This window comes from Oncorhynchus nerka, linkage group LG20, assembly GCF_034236695.1.
Source record: "Oncorhynchus nerka isolate Pitt River linkage group LG20, Oner_Uvic_2.0, whole genome shotgun sequence".
NCBI lineage: Eukaryota > Metazoa > Chordata > Actinopteri > Salmoniformes > Salmonidae > Oncorhynchus > Oncorhynchus nerka.
Window position 1 is genome coordinate 36,904,436 of NC_088415.1, and position 12,175 is coordinate 36,916,610.

A 12,175-nucleotide genomic window follows, 5' to 3' on the forward strand; every position below is an offset into this window, starting at 1 on the left:
GCAATTACGTCATATGTACTTAGCCACTCCCATTCTAGGGGTGAAAGTGCGTGCGCTGTTTAAGTTCTTTTACATTACCTAACTGGTTCAATTTACTTTGTAGTTTTCTTTATATTTAAAGTATATTTAAAGTACTGAAGGTACCCAACCAGATCTAGATATAAACTGTTGAATAACATTCAAGATAATTAAAATTAATATATTTGCTTTACGTTTCCGGCTGTTTATTCTGCTAGTCTTCAAATACTTCCTAGTCTAATAACCTATTTGACGTTGATCATTATAAAAAATAATTGGTTGCTTTTATGATCCATAAGCAAACAATTCGGGGTACCTCACCACATCATCACTAATGCGCACCAGGGGGATGATATGTAGGATGATATAGCAATTTAGCAAATCATTTTATACACTATTCTGATCATTAAGTGACAGTTAGTAAATTCTTGGCAGGAATATTTCAGCTTCGATGATAGATCACATTGTGATTGAACAGACAGTAGAGAGCACTTGCCATGGGGCTAATTAAAGATTCAAAAAGCTCAGCTCTCCCTTTGAGCTCCATGGCAATACACTACAAATGCATGCAAATGCCAGTGTCTGCCAGCTGGCAAGAAAAATAGAGCAAAAACACACCAAGGTCTATTCCTCTAAGAGAAATGCAGTGAAATATGGTGCTCAGCATAGTAGGTCATATATAATCAATCAAAACTCTATACCAATGGTACATGTGATATGTGACAACAGGTTACTATTATCTAATGAAAACAGAAAGCCTTAGTATTTAGGGAAACAATGTATGCTCATGGGTGTGTCCCATCTGTCCAATGAAGTAATTACTTCTGGACAGTATTTCTAGACCAGAGGACCCTTTTTGACCTCCTGGGGGAAAAGTTCCACGTAGTCTCTTTGCTGCTACATTATATTCTGTACCACAGATAAAAAATATATATAATTAAAAAAGCCAACGTGCTAAAAAACTATACTTTTAAATATGCACTTTCCCTTTAAGGCAGCCATGGCTCCTCTCAAGTCGAGGCAGACATTTTTCCATGCAAGATATCCCTTGCATAAATTATGTTCATGACGTAGGGCAAAAGGCCAGATTTGTTGTAATATTGGTGGTATTTTCCATTGGTCTTTACAGCAGAAGTCGATTTTAGATGGTATCTTGAGGAATATAGGTCATCTGAATTGTAGTACCGAAGGGACCGTCATTAAATATTAAGAAAGAAAGGATCTTCACGTTGCCAACCCTCCTTATCAATGCAAATGCCTCTTTTGTGTGCAGCCATAGCGCCTATCTGGAGCGGTGAGATGAATTTTTTATTATATGTGACTAAAACAAACTGTGGCAAAGATTTTTAAAAGAGGAGAACCTCAGAAAATAAGACACATTTACGGTAAGTTGCTTTGCTTTGCTTTCAGTTTAAGAATTCCATCCGCTATAGCGCGACGAAATGGCGAGAGGAGATTCTTTTTTTTGTTAATATGCAATGCTCTTAATTAGCATAATTTATATATTTATGATAAAGAGAGGGAAATACATCAAATGCAGACCCCAGGCATGGAATAGCGGGTGATTTTTGTCGCGGCATATTTTATGGGTAACATCGTGTCCTCAAATAAGTACACGGCGATACTTTTATTGCGGCTAGATTGTGGGTGGTGTTCGGGGATCAACACCTGCTGAAGTTCTGACAGATATATCATTTCTGTGTTGGAGTGTCCTGCGCTGCACTGATCTTTTTAATGTTACGTTAAAATATTTGATAATCGAATAGTCATTTTTCAGCTGTCATCATTCTAGAAAGCTAGATGTTTTGGGCGGACATACTGTAGGAGGGCCTATCTTCTAGGGCTAGGCCACCTATTATCAAGAAGCTGCCTATTCTTGGTGCATTATTCATATGTTTAATTTGACACAGACTTTGCCTTCATGAAAAATCAAGTCATAAAGTATATTATTACTGTGTGTGTGCACCCCTGTAGTCCCCAGTACAAGTAGGCCTACACTCTGTCCAGACTAAATCTCCTAGTAAATCTCCTAGTTCTATTTTTAGTGCTGTCACTCTTGAGGCATCATATGGTTAGTTGTTTTTATACTCTTTAACTTACGAATGGGCAACTTTGATTTGGGTGGGGGCCACAAAAAAATTCGGAACTCATCATGAGGGGCCACAGTGTCTCGCGGGTCTGTGTACCGACATCCATACACATGCCGTCAGGGCCTTTTTGGGGCCCGAAGCGAAATATTCTAACTCAACAGAAAGTTGAGACCCCGACTGTCTCCCCACCCCCAACCCAAAATAAATATACATACAGTACCAGTCAAGAGTTTGGACACACCTACTCATTCAAGTGTTTTTCTTTATTTTTACTATTTCATACATTGTAGAATAATAGAGAAGACATCAAAACTATGAAATAACATATATGGATTTATGTAGTTACCAAAAAAGTGTTAAACAAATCAAAATACATTTTATATTTGAGATTCCTCAAAGTAGCCACCCTTTGATTTGATGACAGCTTTGCACACTCTTGGCACTCTCTCAACCAGCTTCACGAGGAATGCTTTTCCAACAGTCTTGAAGGAGTTCCCACATTTGCTGAGCACTTGTTGGCTGTTGTTCCTTCACTCTGCAGTCCAACTCAACCCAAACCATCTCAATTGGGTTGAGGTCAGGTGATTGTGGAGACCAGGTCATCTGATGGAGCGCTCCATCACGCTCCTTCTTGGTCAAATAGCCCTTACACAGCCTAGAGGTGTGTTGGGTCATTGTACTTTTGAAAACAAATGATGGTCCCACTAAGCACAAAAATCTGGAACCAAAAATCTCATATTTGGACTCATCAGACCAAAGGACAAATTTCCACCGGTCTAATGTCCATTGCTCGTGTTTCTTGGCCCAAGCAAGACTCTTCTTCTTATTGGTGTCCTTTAGTAGTGGTTTCTTTGCAGCAATTCGACCATGAAGGCCTGATTCTTGCAGTCTCCTCTGAACAGTTGATGTTGATATTTATCTGTTACTTGAACATTTATTTGGACTGCAATCTGAGGTGCAGTTAAATCTCCTCTGCAGCAGAGGTAACTCTGGGTCTTCCTTTCCTGTGGCGGTCCTCATGAGAGCCAGTTTCATCATAGCGCTTGATGGTTTTTGCGACTGCATTTTAAGAAACTTTAAAAGTTATTGAAATTTTCCGTATTGACTGACCTTCATGACTCAAAGTAATGATGGACTGTCGTTTCTCTTTGCTTATTTGAGCTGTTCTTGTCATAATATGGACTTGGTCTTTTACCAAATAGAGCTGTCTTCTGTATACCACCCCTACCTTGTCACAACACAACTGATTGGCTCAAACGCATTAAGAAGGACATTTATTATTTTAACAAGTGACACCTGTTAATTGAAATGCATTCCAGCTTACTACTTCATGAAGCTGGTTGAGAGAATGCCAAGAGTGTGCAAAGCTGTCATCAAGTCAAAGGGTGGATACTTTGAAGAATCTCAAATCACAAATATATTTAGATTTTTGTAACACTTTTTTGTTTACTACATTATTCCATATGTGTTATTTCATCGTTTTGATGTCTTCACTATTATTCTACAATGTAGAACATAATAAAAAATAAACCTTTAATGAGTAGGTGTGTCCAAACTTTTGACTGGTACTGTAGATGGGAAAACACAATTCACATTGGCTAACCTGGTAGTTTTGATGGTACAGTATTCTTTCTACTTTCTTAGAATGTCAAGACAGTGACTGCTTGGTGGTGAGAGCACTGAACCATGGACCTTCAGGATCTCCCTGCTGCTGACACACCCCTCACTGTCAATGAACAGGTACCACTAACATCAATGTCAACACTACCTGATATCACGTTAGTAACACACCCCTGCCCAACTTTAAAAGTCTGTGTTGCCTCTCCTTCATAGTCCTCTGTCATAAGCTGTTGCCACCTCCATGTCACCATATATTTGGAGTGATTAACCCCACACGGTCATCTTGAGGTTGATATACTGTATGTTCACTCCGGCTATGTCCTTTACACTCATAGTCAGCAAACTATAAAGCAATTTATAATGTTTTGTTGCGAGGGGAGCTCTCAGAAAGCATTGCTTGAGATGCTTGTTGGCTGATGCTCTTTGTTGTAGTTTTGTTGTACCAATGTTTTTTTTCCCATTTGTGTGCTTTTGTTTTGGTTCATTGTGTCCTAACGTGTGTGTGCTTGGCCTCTCTGTTGTTCTCCTTAGCCATTCACTGTCTGACTGCAGACATTTTTTCAGCCATTAGGTTCCTGCCCATTGAAATTCCTTACCAAAAACAACCAGGTATGCTTTGTCTCTCTGTCTGCACCTTGCCCTCCAGCTCAGGTTTTCTGTGCCTCTCCTTCACATCTTTCATGGCTGCATCCACGCATGCATCATGTCTTTGCTTAGTTATATTTACTAATAATATACACATTGGATTATTAGTATAAGGAAATGGAGAGGGAGTAGCTGACCACCATTGTTGACAAAACACGATGACAGGTTATGCTCCTGTGGCATGGTTTTGCACGTGTAAACTCATGTTCTGTTCTACAAGTAACCAATAGACATTGTCCTCTACCTGGGTTGTCTCAGTAGATAGAGACCTACTGGTATGGCAACATCTGATAATTTGAATGGAGGTACACTGAGCCTAGCCTGGATGTATATGCCTTATAATTATATTATTACTACATAATGAAATATATTCCTGGTCATGGCTCAGAGCAAAAACATTTACGCTGCTGAGAATAGGTGATGAGTCATTTATTGTGTAGTTGCGTGACTTGTGCTTGTATTCCAATTAAGCTTATCTCAGCAGGAGTGCTGATCTACGACCAGATCTCTCATTTCCATGTAGTCTTATTCATATGATCTAAAAGGCGAAACTGATCCTAGATCAGCACCCCTACTCTGAGACACTTTTTAAAATATGAGCCCCGGTCTTGTGTTCTGCTGCACAGGTGATAGTGATGTCTGGTCATGAGACGATCCGTGTCCTGGAAGTGGAGGTAGATCAAGCCTCTCTTCCATCCTCAATGCCTGATGGGAGGGCTGATTTGGGGGGTGAGGATGTGAGTAATCAGGCTAAGCAACCTGAGGCAGGAACACAGGACAGCCCGCCAGCACCCCACAACACTGGGGGAGTAGGTGAGCCCTTTGTAGGATACCGATACGGTAGGTTAGACTCCATGCAATACAGGTTAAACTGCATCTTGTTTAATGCTGCAGTGTAAAAATGCTTTAAGAGTGATGGGTGCTGATGGTAGACAAACACAGTGTGTTCTCTCTCTGTGCTGTCAGTGCTGGGGGACCAGGTGGTGGCTGTCGATTCTGCAGCCTCTGCGGTCCAGACTCTTGCTCAGACTGCAGTTCCCATCAGTGTCTCCCTGTCGCAGCCACAGGCCACCATGCCCATCACTGTGCAGAGCTTGCAGGGCTGTCAACAGGTGAGAACAATTAAACAAACAAAAAAAAATGTGTCATGTGTGGTTCCTTCATCTGCCAATAATTTGGATCTTATTTACTTCTAATAAACCCCATCCTCCTTCCCTGTAGGTCCTGACCCAGGATGGTCTGGCCACTCTGATGACAGGGATGATGGCCCAGACAGGCTCCCTGGGCCAGCCCCTGCTCATCCCCCTCAGCATGGCAGGGTCCATGGGGGGCCAGGGCCTGGCTGTCCTCACCTTTCCCACCAGCAACGTAGCCACACTCCCTGGCCTTTCAGCTGCCAGCCAGTCCGGAGGCCTCCTCAAACTACCCTTTGCCGGCTTGCAAAGTAAGACGGCAGACATACACACTTCACAGAATGTGAATCTCTGCATTCATCCACATTGAATCAACAGTCAATAGTTTTTTGGCTACCACATGGGGGACAGTGATGCTTTATCAGTATGTGTTTGGGTTCTTCTTTCCCAGCAGCCACTGTGCTAAACCCTGTCCAGACCCAGCAGGCGGTTTTCCAGTCTCAGACAGCATCACTACAGCAGGTCCAGGCAGCTATGCAGCAGGCTCAGCAGAACACGCAGGTGGCTGCAGCACAACTGACCCAGGCCATGCCGTCCGTCTCTCAGCCCAGTGTGTCTGTGTCAACACTCCAGTCTGCAGGCCTCTCCATCAACCCTGCCATTGTAAGAATGTGTTTCTGTATTATCGTGTATGTGAGTTAACCCTTTACACTCATGGAAATTGGCCTACAGCATATGGATGGGGCTAAATTGAAATATTTCTTAGAGAATAAATATGGAGAATAAATTATTAGACCAAAGTTGAGGACACAACAGTTCACCTGACACAAGACTTAATTCAAACATTACACTGGTCATTTTATATGTATTTCCTATGTAATTTCAATGCACTTTCAGGACTCTAAGAATAATCTTCAACAATAAGTTTTTAAAAATGTTTATCTCTCCTAGCTGTAGCTTTGAGGAACTAGAGCAAGCACACTTGTTATGTTTGGAACACAACACTGCATCCCCGCCATTACCGTAGTTGTTTACACAATCCAAAGACAGCCCTTATTATAAATTGCAGTCTGGGTCAGGTAGGCATCATTTGAAAGCTTGTTCTATTGCCAACATGACTAAGTTATAAAGTACGATCTTACAGTGTAAGTCGTTCACAGGGCAATTCAGAGAAGTGGATCGTAATTTTGGTGCGCATAGAAAGTAGTCTTGTATGCATTCAGGTGTGTGTTCTGCAGCGGATTTTCTTCACAATAGACAAACAAGATCATTCTATTCAGAACAACCCAGGGTATGACACCATGTCATCTTGTAACTACATCAAACATAACAGTTGTCACTGTATATTACATGAGTTTTACACTCTTAGAAGAAAAGGTGCTATGTGACATTTTAAAGGGTTATTCGGCTGTCCCCCTAGGAGAACCCTTTGAAGAACCCTTTTTGGTTGCAGGTGGAACCTATATTGTAGATCCCTTTCTACAGAGGGTTCTACATAGAACCCAAAAGGTTTCTATCTGGAACCAATTAGGGTTCTCCTATGGGGACAGCCAATTAACTGTTTTGGAACCCATTTTTCTAAGAGTGTTTGATATGAAAATGTGAAGCGCTCATTTGGACTCATGGGTGTTTGGTCTGCTTGTATGACATCAAAGTGGTATTTATTATAATCCTCAACGTCTCATCTTTCAAAATACATTGAGTCCTCTTAATTTACAGCATGTCCCTTACTCAGACAACAAAACATTTGTAAAAGTTGACCAATTAGCGGTAGGATGGGGGCAACTTCTTGTCGCATGCGGTGCTCAAGTTCAGAACGGCTGTCAAAACCCATATAGAGCTGTGAAGCGCAGAGCCTGAACTCTGATGTAATTTATAGCATGTTACTGTACAGCTACTGCATTATAATTTAGGCGCGTGTCAGTGCCCAAATCTGCCATTTCCAACCTGTATACAGGTACGCGTGTAAAGGGTTAACGTGATGTGCGTGTATTTGTTTTTCTGACCTACACGTGTGTTTTGGATTGCTGATCAGCAAGCCACGTTTTTCACTTTAAAGTTTGTATAACATGAGCAGATGGTTTAATATTTCCTTGTTGTTCATCCACACTGTTGAATATATTGTACCTTGTATTCAAAATGATGACATTATCGATAGTAGAACAATATGTTCTGGATGCCTCCGTTTCTCTCCTCTCAGATCAGTGCTGCGTCTCTAGGGGCTCAGCCTCAGTTCATCAGCTCCCTCACTTCCACTCCCATCATCACCAGTGCCATGTCTGGAATCACCAGCCAGATCATCACCAACGCACAGGGACAGGTGGGTTATAGTGCAAACATAACCACCAAGCAAACATGCTCACTATTTTTCAAGGATCAAAATAAAAATCACACAATTTCAAATAATGTGTTATGACTGTTATTATAGATTTATTAGTATTATGATAATCAGTTAATGAAGAACTTATAAAATATTTATAAATTATTTTGTATAGTGTTACTAATAAATAAATACAATTCTCTAAATGGCATCCAGGTGATTGGAACCATCCCCCTGATGCTGAACCCTGCCTCACTGACAGGAGGGGCTGCTACTCAGGCTCTGAATCTCCAGGGCTTTCAAGGCCTGCAGGTCCAGACAGTCCAGCCACAGCTGGTTCTGAACAACCAGGGCCAGATCATTGCCACCATAGGAAATGGACCTGCTACAGTCCCCACTTCTGCTGCTATTATTCCCAAGCATAATGTTCCTGTGACATTCTCGAAGCCCAGCACCCAGGTACCCCTCTCCACCAATTTTGTCCTCATGAGTGCTCCATCAGAATTTCAGAAAAATTGGAAATGCTGTTTTTATGTGGTGTTGGTTGAAATTGGTTTAATGTGAGAATGGTGAGTCTTTTTCGCCTTTTGGATGTTACCATTAATCCATTGCTGACAGAAATTTCCCCTCAGGCTCAGGTAACAACTGTTACGCAATCACCTGTGGTCATCGCCCCACAACCGTTTGCAATGAAGACAGTCACTCCAATCTCCTCCTCAGTCCCTATCACCTGTGGAGACACACCCACCGTGGGACAGCTCGTCAGCAGTACGTGGTTCACATTTGTAAAAAAGAAATTGAATGAATTAAATCCTATATTTAACCAGGGAAGTCACATTGACATTTACATATTTTTCAAGTGAACCCGGCCAAGGAAAAGCAGCAGCTTCTCTCGAAACATAGAAATATCGACCTACCTACTTGTAAAAAATATCTATCTGCTTTGTCTATTCGCATTTTTAGAGCCACAGCAAGGGTGCACGGATGAGGAGGGCATTAATCTGGAAGAGATTCGAGAGTTTGCCAAGAACTTCAAGATCCGCCGGCTGTCCCTGGGGCTGACGCAGACACAAGTGGGACAGGCCCTCACGGCTACAGAGGGCCCGGCCTACAGCCAGTCTGCCATCTGCAGGTAAACTCCTCTGGTCTACTGGGTGGGGTGGTTGCAGGCATCACAGTAGGAGGTTTCTGAAATCCATTCTATCAAATATGATAAATAGTGTACGTTGGTGTGCTATGGACATTGTATTTCAATGGTTATATTTTGAAAGTGTTGATACTATAGTAGGAATGTTACAGGATAGTAGCTCTGACACTTAAATAAAGATGAACTGGGGTTCAGGTATTTTTTGAAAGAGTAGATGTGGGGTTCAATCTGGTTGATCAGAGGCTACTGTGTAGCTGAGTTTCTAAGTTGTTGCTTCTTGCAGGTTTGAGAAGCTGGACATTACACCCAAGAGTGCTCAGAAACTGAAGCCCGTGCTGGAGCGGTGGCTGGCCGAAGCAGAGCTATGGAACCAAAAGGGTCAGCAGAATTTGATGGAATTTGTGGGTGGTGAGCCGTCCAAGAAACGCAAGCGTCGCACCAGCTTCACCCCGCAGGCCATCGAAGTGCTCAACACCTACTTTGAGAAGAATGCCCTGCCAACGGGCCAGGAGATTACGGAAATCGCTAAGGAGCTCAACTACGACCGTGAGGTTGTCCGTGTATGGTTCTGCAACAGGCGGCAGACACTGAAAAACACCAGCAAGATCAATGTGTTTCAAGTTCAGCCTTAAGCCTGTGCAGTAAGTGGCCGTGGACTAGTAGGAAAGTTGGAAGGACAGCATAATCAGCTCAAGAAAAACGTTTTGTAAAGACCGTAACACAGTCAAGCTTAGTAAGTAAAAAATTATATGGACTTTGGGAAGGATAAGGACACTGAATGACACTTGAACTGAGTCTTACTATATGGACATAGAAAACTCAGTTATCTCTTTTTGTTTTGATGTGTGTGTGGGGGGGAGTGAAAGAAAGACATTGCATGTGAAACGTGATTGGGTTAATGTTCACAGACCCTCTATCAGTTTGACAACCTCTTGTTTCATTTATTGATATATTATGCCATTTGTAAAGCAATGGCTAGAATTTTGATACACCTGGTTTTATACACTTACCATACCGTTTTGTAAGTGGCTGTCTATGAATTTTATAGCAATGGCCTTTAAAGATATTTGCTTACAGTTGTACAACATCCAATCAATCTGTTCTGATATTATGCGGGTGCCACCAAAAATATAGGTTTGGAACTGGTACGCACAATATTTGTGCGTCTAACTTTCTCACTCATCATTATTCACGATTCATTCAGGATTATCCGAAATCATGGTAGAAGTGTTTAGAAACATATTCTTTTCTTATTTACAATAACAGTTACTCCAAAATGAAACAATACATTACTTACCATTCATTTCTATTTGGCATAAAATCATCTGAAACACAACCAAAACATAAACAGCAAATGCATCCAAAAGCAATGCCCCTTTGTTTACCATAGTGAAGGTTCTCATTTTGGATTAGTTCACCTATAAAGACACACATACATTATTTCAAATAGTTAGCAGATGTCCGCCCAGCATGGTCCATCAGCAGACGTCACACAGTGAAGAGTTTAAAACATTGCCTGTCTCAATTGAGTCAGGTGTCCGTGTGGTTGAATGTGTACTGTATATTGAGAATACTTACATGACAAAAATAATTATCTAATTAAATCAAATTGATTGAATAATAAAACATGACTATGTGAATTAATTGATTCATATGTTGTTGTTTTTTATTATTATTATTCATGTATATGAAATACGGATTCTTAGCTAAAAGGAATGGTATTTTAGGGACAAACAAAAATTGAAGGAACTAATGGCTTCCCTGCCCTTTTCTATAACCTCGTAATTGTTTGCACTTTAGAGATAACTTATCTCAAACAAGATAACTAATGAAAAGCCTTGATTGCAGGTGCGTGCAGTCGACTGCAATGGAAGGATACAGCTTTGTAGGCTGGTAAAAGCTAAATAAAGTGTATTACATTTGAATCTTCATTGGTTTTTATGTCTGGTCTATCCAACATATTTGAAAATGTAGCAAATGGCAACTGGTTACCCAGCATATTTAAGTGGTTGATAATGTTTTGCTTGACATACATATGCTAACAATTTTTAATGGTCAAACTTCTATGCGTAATGAGCATCAATTTTGTAAGGTTATCTTAAGCCAGTATGGTACATGACCGAATGAGAATAAACTACAATATTTAGTCCTTTGTGGTCCGAAATGAATATAATTCATATTCTGATGTTTGTCTATGTCTGTGATATGCCATGCTGAACCGTGTAATTCATTTGTTCCCCATAATTGCCTTTTAAGATTGATATTATGTTTTCAGAGAGGAAGAAAATAACTGCTATATGATTCATGTGTTATGTTACACAACTGCCATTTCCGAGGTAGCTATAACCTAAAATGTTTTTTTAGGATTCTCCCCAGTGAATTGTCTTTTGTCTGAAAAATGTTGAGATGACAGAATGCAAATGCAAATCCAATGTCAACACAGTTTAATAGTGTAGTTTTCAGATTTTAACTATATCACACATTTTGTTGATGTTGGGCATAACAAATATTATTTACACTTGTTGTATAAGGTGTGCAGTATAGAACCAGCAATACATTTGAATAGATGAGGTCATGAGAGTGACTATTATGTGATTTCTGATCTGGGCATTCTCTGCCAAATAAAGGCTTACTGAACACTGTCTGGGTCTTTTATTGTCTTGACTTGTGATTTAAAAAATAGGTCTAAATCACACAAGAACAATCCTTTGTCCTTTCTCTAGACCTTAACCTCCAGTAAAAATGATTTGTGGCTCTAGCCTTTCGAAGGGATTATGTCATATTTCACACATATACAGTCTCTTCAGAGCCACAAATACCATAGAGAATGATAGAGGACTCTTCTTTGTATCTGTCCAATTATGGCGTATGTGAGCGCCAATGATGTGTATATAAACCAATTATTTCTCTCAATTTTTTTGCACAAATTTGTTTACATCCCTGTGAGTGAGCGTTTCTCCTTTGCCAAGGTAATCCATCCACCTGACAGATGTGGCATATCAAGAAGTTGATTAAAAAGCATGATAATTACACAGGTGCACCTTGTGCTGGGGACAATTAAAGGCCACTAAAATGTGAAGTTTTGTCACACAACACTGCCACAGATGTCTCATGTTGAGGGAGTGTGCAAATAGCATGCAGAGCAGTTGGCAGATAATTTAACGTTCATTTCTCTACCATAAGCTGCCACCAACGTCGTTTT

At 40.7% G+C, this 12,175-nt stretch overlaps 1 protein-coding gene across 6 annotated transcripts; it reads left to right on the plus strand.

Annotated features, from left to right (window-relative positions):
* The first annotated feature begins 1,049 nt into the window (after positions 1 to 1,049).
* On the plus strand, positions 1,050 to 11,615 carry pou6f1 (POU class 6 homeobox 1). Of its 6 annotated transcripts, none has more exons than XM_029622376.2 (11): positions 1,050 to 1,403; positions 3,753 to 3,848; positions 5,000 to 5,213; positions 5,340 to 5,485; positions 5,595 to 5,817; positions 5,958 to 6,169; positions 7,668 to 7,826; positions 8,043 to 8,285; positions 8,459 to 8,594; positions 8,790 to 8,958; positions 9,257 to 11,615. In XM_029622376.2, the coding sequence occupies exons 2-11, from the start codon at positions 3,795 to 3,797 to the stop codon at positions 9,603 to 9,605; spliced, it is 1,905 nt and encodes a 634-aa protein (XP_029478236.1). In that variant the 5' UTR covers positions 1,050 to 1,403; positions 3,753 to 3,794; the 3' UTR covers positions 9,606 to 11,615. The 6 variants fall into 6 exon arrangements, with proteins under 6 accessions (XP_029478236.1, XP_029478240.1, XP_029478238.1 ...); XM_029622380.2 differs by having other exon boundaries at positions 7,707 to 7,826; XM_029622378.2 differs by having other exon boundaries at positions 5,961 to 6,169.
* The last annotated feature ends 560 nt before the right edge of the window (positions 11,616 to 12,175 follow it).

Bases quoted from the DNA above. Each gene is read 5' to 3' on its own strand.
- pou6f1 (XM_029622376.2), top strand. From the start codon at position 3,795: ATGGACCTTCAGGATCTCCCTGCTGCTGACACACCCCTCACTGTCAAT. The intron at 3,849-4,999 runs GTACCACTAACA...TCTGCTGCACAG, and splicing joins CCCTCACTGTCAATGAACAG to GTGATAGTGATGTCTGGTCA. The intron at 5,214-5,339 runs GTAGGTTAGACT...CTGTGCTGTCAG, and splicing joins CTTTGTAGGATACCGATACG to TGCTGGGGGACCAGGTGGTG.